This window comes from Phaethon lepturus, unplaced genomic scaffold (assembly GCF_000687285.1).
Source record: "Phaethon lepturus isolate BGI_N335 unplaced genomic scaffold, ASM68728v1 scaffold26538, whole genome shotgun sequence".
In the NCBI taxonomy this organism is placed as follows: Eukaryota; Metazoa; Chordata; class Aves; order Phaethontiformes; family Phaethontidae; genus Phaethon; species Phaethon lepturus.
The window spans coordinates 3,249-5,080 of NW_010558695.1; the positions used below are offsets into that span (position 1 = coordinate 3,249).

At 63.3% G+C, this 1,832-nt stretch overlaps 1 protein-coding gene across 1 annotated transcript in view; it reads left to right on the plus strand.

The window, feature by feature from the left end:
- ECEL1 (endothelin converting enzyme-like 1) overlaps positions 1 to 1,832 on the plus strand; it is a gene marked incomplete at both ends in the record, with an annotated part of 5,332 nt that overhangs the window by 2,251 nt on the left and 1,249 nt on the right. Inside the window, 6 exons of the mRNA XM_010293153.1 lie at positions 401 to 535; positions 750 to 808; positions 957 to 1,008; positions 1,131 to 1,198; positions 1,305 to 1,429; positions 1,704 to 1,769. Coding sequence (XP_010291455.1) covers positions 401 to 535; positions 750 to 808; positions 957 to 1,008; positions 1,131 to 1,198; positions 1,305 to 1,429; positions 1,704 to 1,769 — 505 coding nt within the window. The remainder of the gene's footprint in view (positions 1 to 400; positions 536 to 749; positions 809 to 956; positions 1,009 to 1,130; positions 1,199 to 1,304; positions 1,430 to 1,703; positions 1,770 to 1,832) is intronic.

The window sequence follows — 1,832 nt, forward strand, 5'->3', positions numbered from 1 at the left end:
GCAAGGGGTGGCCCAGAGCCATGCAGGGCGTGGGCATGTGGAGGGGAGGAGCTGGTTCCCACATCTGCCTCAGGGTCTGTGGAGATTGGGATGGGGACATGCCACCACAAAACAAGCCACGTCCTGGTAGCTTGCTGTGCCCACCACTCACATGGCTGTGGCCACACATGTAGTGCCACGCTGTCCCTGGGGTCTGGCACGATATCCCCTTTTCCCCATCGCACCCCCCAGAGCTCAGCCCCATCCTCAGCAAGGACTGGGGACTTGGGACATGAGGACACACTCGTGACACAACCAGCCCACAGCCACAACCCCACACCCTCTATCCCCAAGGCTCATGGGAGTGGGACGACACCCCAACCCTGCTCCTCACACTCTTGGGGCTGTCATTTGGAGTTGGCATCCCCCCTGATGTGGCCATGCCCCTCCAGTTTGAGGTGGATGAGAAGACCTACTTCAAGAACATCCTCAACAGCATTGCCTTCGGCATCAGGCTCTCGGTGAAGAAGATCCGGCAGGAGGTGGACAAGTCTGCGTGGGTATCTCCTTGCCCTTGTGGGGGGACACAGGGGGCACAGCATGGCCCCACCAATGCCCCCTGTCCCCATGCCCGGTTGCACCCCATGGGTGTAGGCAGGAGGGCACAGGACAAAAAAGAATGCCCCCTTGTCCCCCCAGGTATGCAAGGGGGTGACATTTCCATGCCCCCCAGTGCTCCTGTGGCCTGGCACCGCTGTCTCTCCTTGCAGGTGGCTGCTGCCTCCCCAGGCGCTGAACGCCTACTACCTGCCCAACAAGAACCAGATGGGTGAGGCATTGCCCGGCCCCCGGGCTCAGCGCCCCGGGGTGGGGGGTGTGAGGAGGGTGCGGGACGGGGGGCATGGCGCAGGGTGATGCTGTGGATGGGTACAGGGCAAGGTGCCCCCCACAACTGCAATGCTGTCCTGTGTCCCCAGTGTTCCCCGCTGGCATCCTGCAGCCCACCCTCTACGACCCCGAGTTCCCGCAGTGAGTGTGGGGCTGGGGCGTGGGTGGGGGGTGCCAGGGCAGGGTGTAGGCGTGCCAGGTCCTGGGGTCACCACCATTCCTGCCAGCACCATGCCCTCCACCCTCTCACCTCCGCTCAACAGGTCGCTGAACTATGGCGGGATTGGCACCATCATTGGGCATGAGCTGACCCACGGTTATGACGACTGGGGTGAGCAACACCCCACCTCATGCCAGGGCGGGAGATGGGTGAGCTGGGGGCAGCCGGGCAGGACTGGGTCCCTCGGGACTACCGGTGGTGGCGGTTGCCTCGGCAGGGGGACAGTACGACCGGCACGGGAACCTGGTGCACTGGTGGACGGAGAGGTCATACAGCAAGTTCTTGAAGAAGGCGCAGTGTATCGTCAACCTCTACGACAACTTCACTGTCTACAACCAGCGGGTGAGAGGCCCTCTCCTGCTGGGCAATGCCTGGGCACACGCTGCCCCATGGGGGGTCCCCACCGCTCTGTCACTGGGGCTGGGTGCCCACAGGAGAGCATGGCCCTGCTCTGCCCAGACCTGAGACCGGAGAACTCATCACCTCCGCTAGGAAATGCCTCAGGGCACTGGGTGGGCGAAACTGAGGCAGAGCCTCAGTGCCAGGGTAGAGATGGGGGAGGTCTGTCTGCAGGGGGGTCATCTCGGCTCACCCCATGTCTCTCCTCTCTCGGCAGGTGAATGGCAAACACACACTGGGGGAGAACATCGCTGACATGGGGGGGCTCAAGCTTGCCTACTACGTAAGTGACCCCCCCATCCTCGGGTGTCATGGCCCTGGCAGGGCCATGGGGCAGCTGCTGATG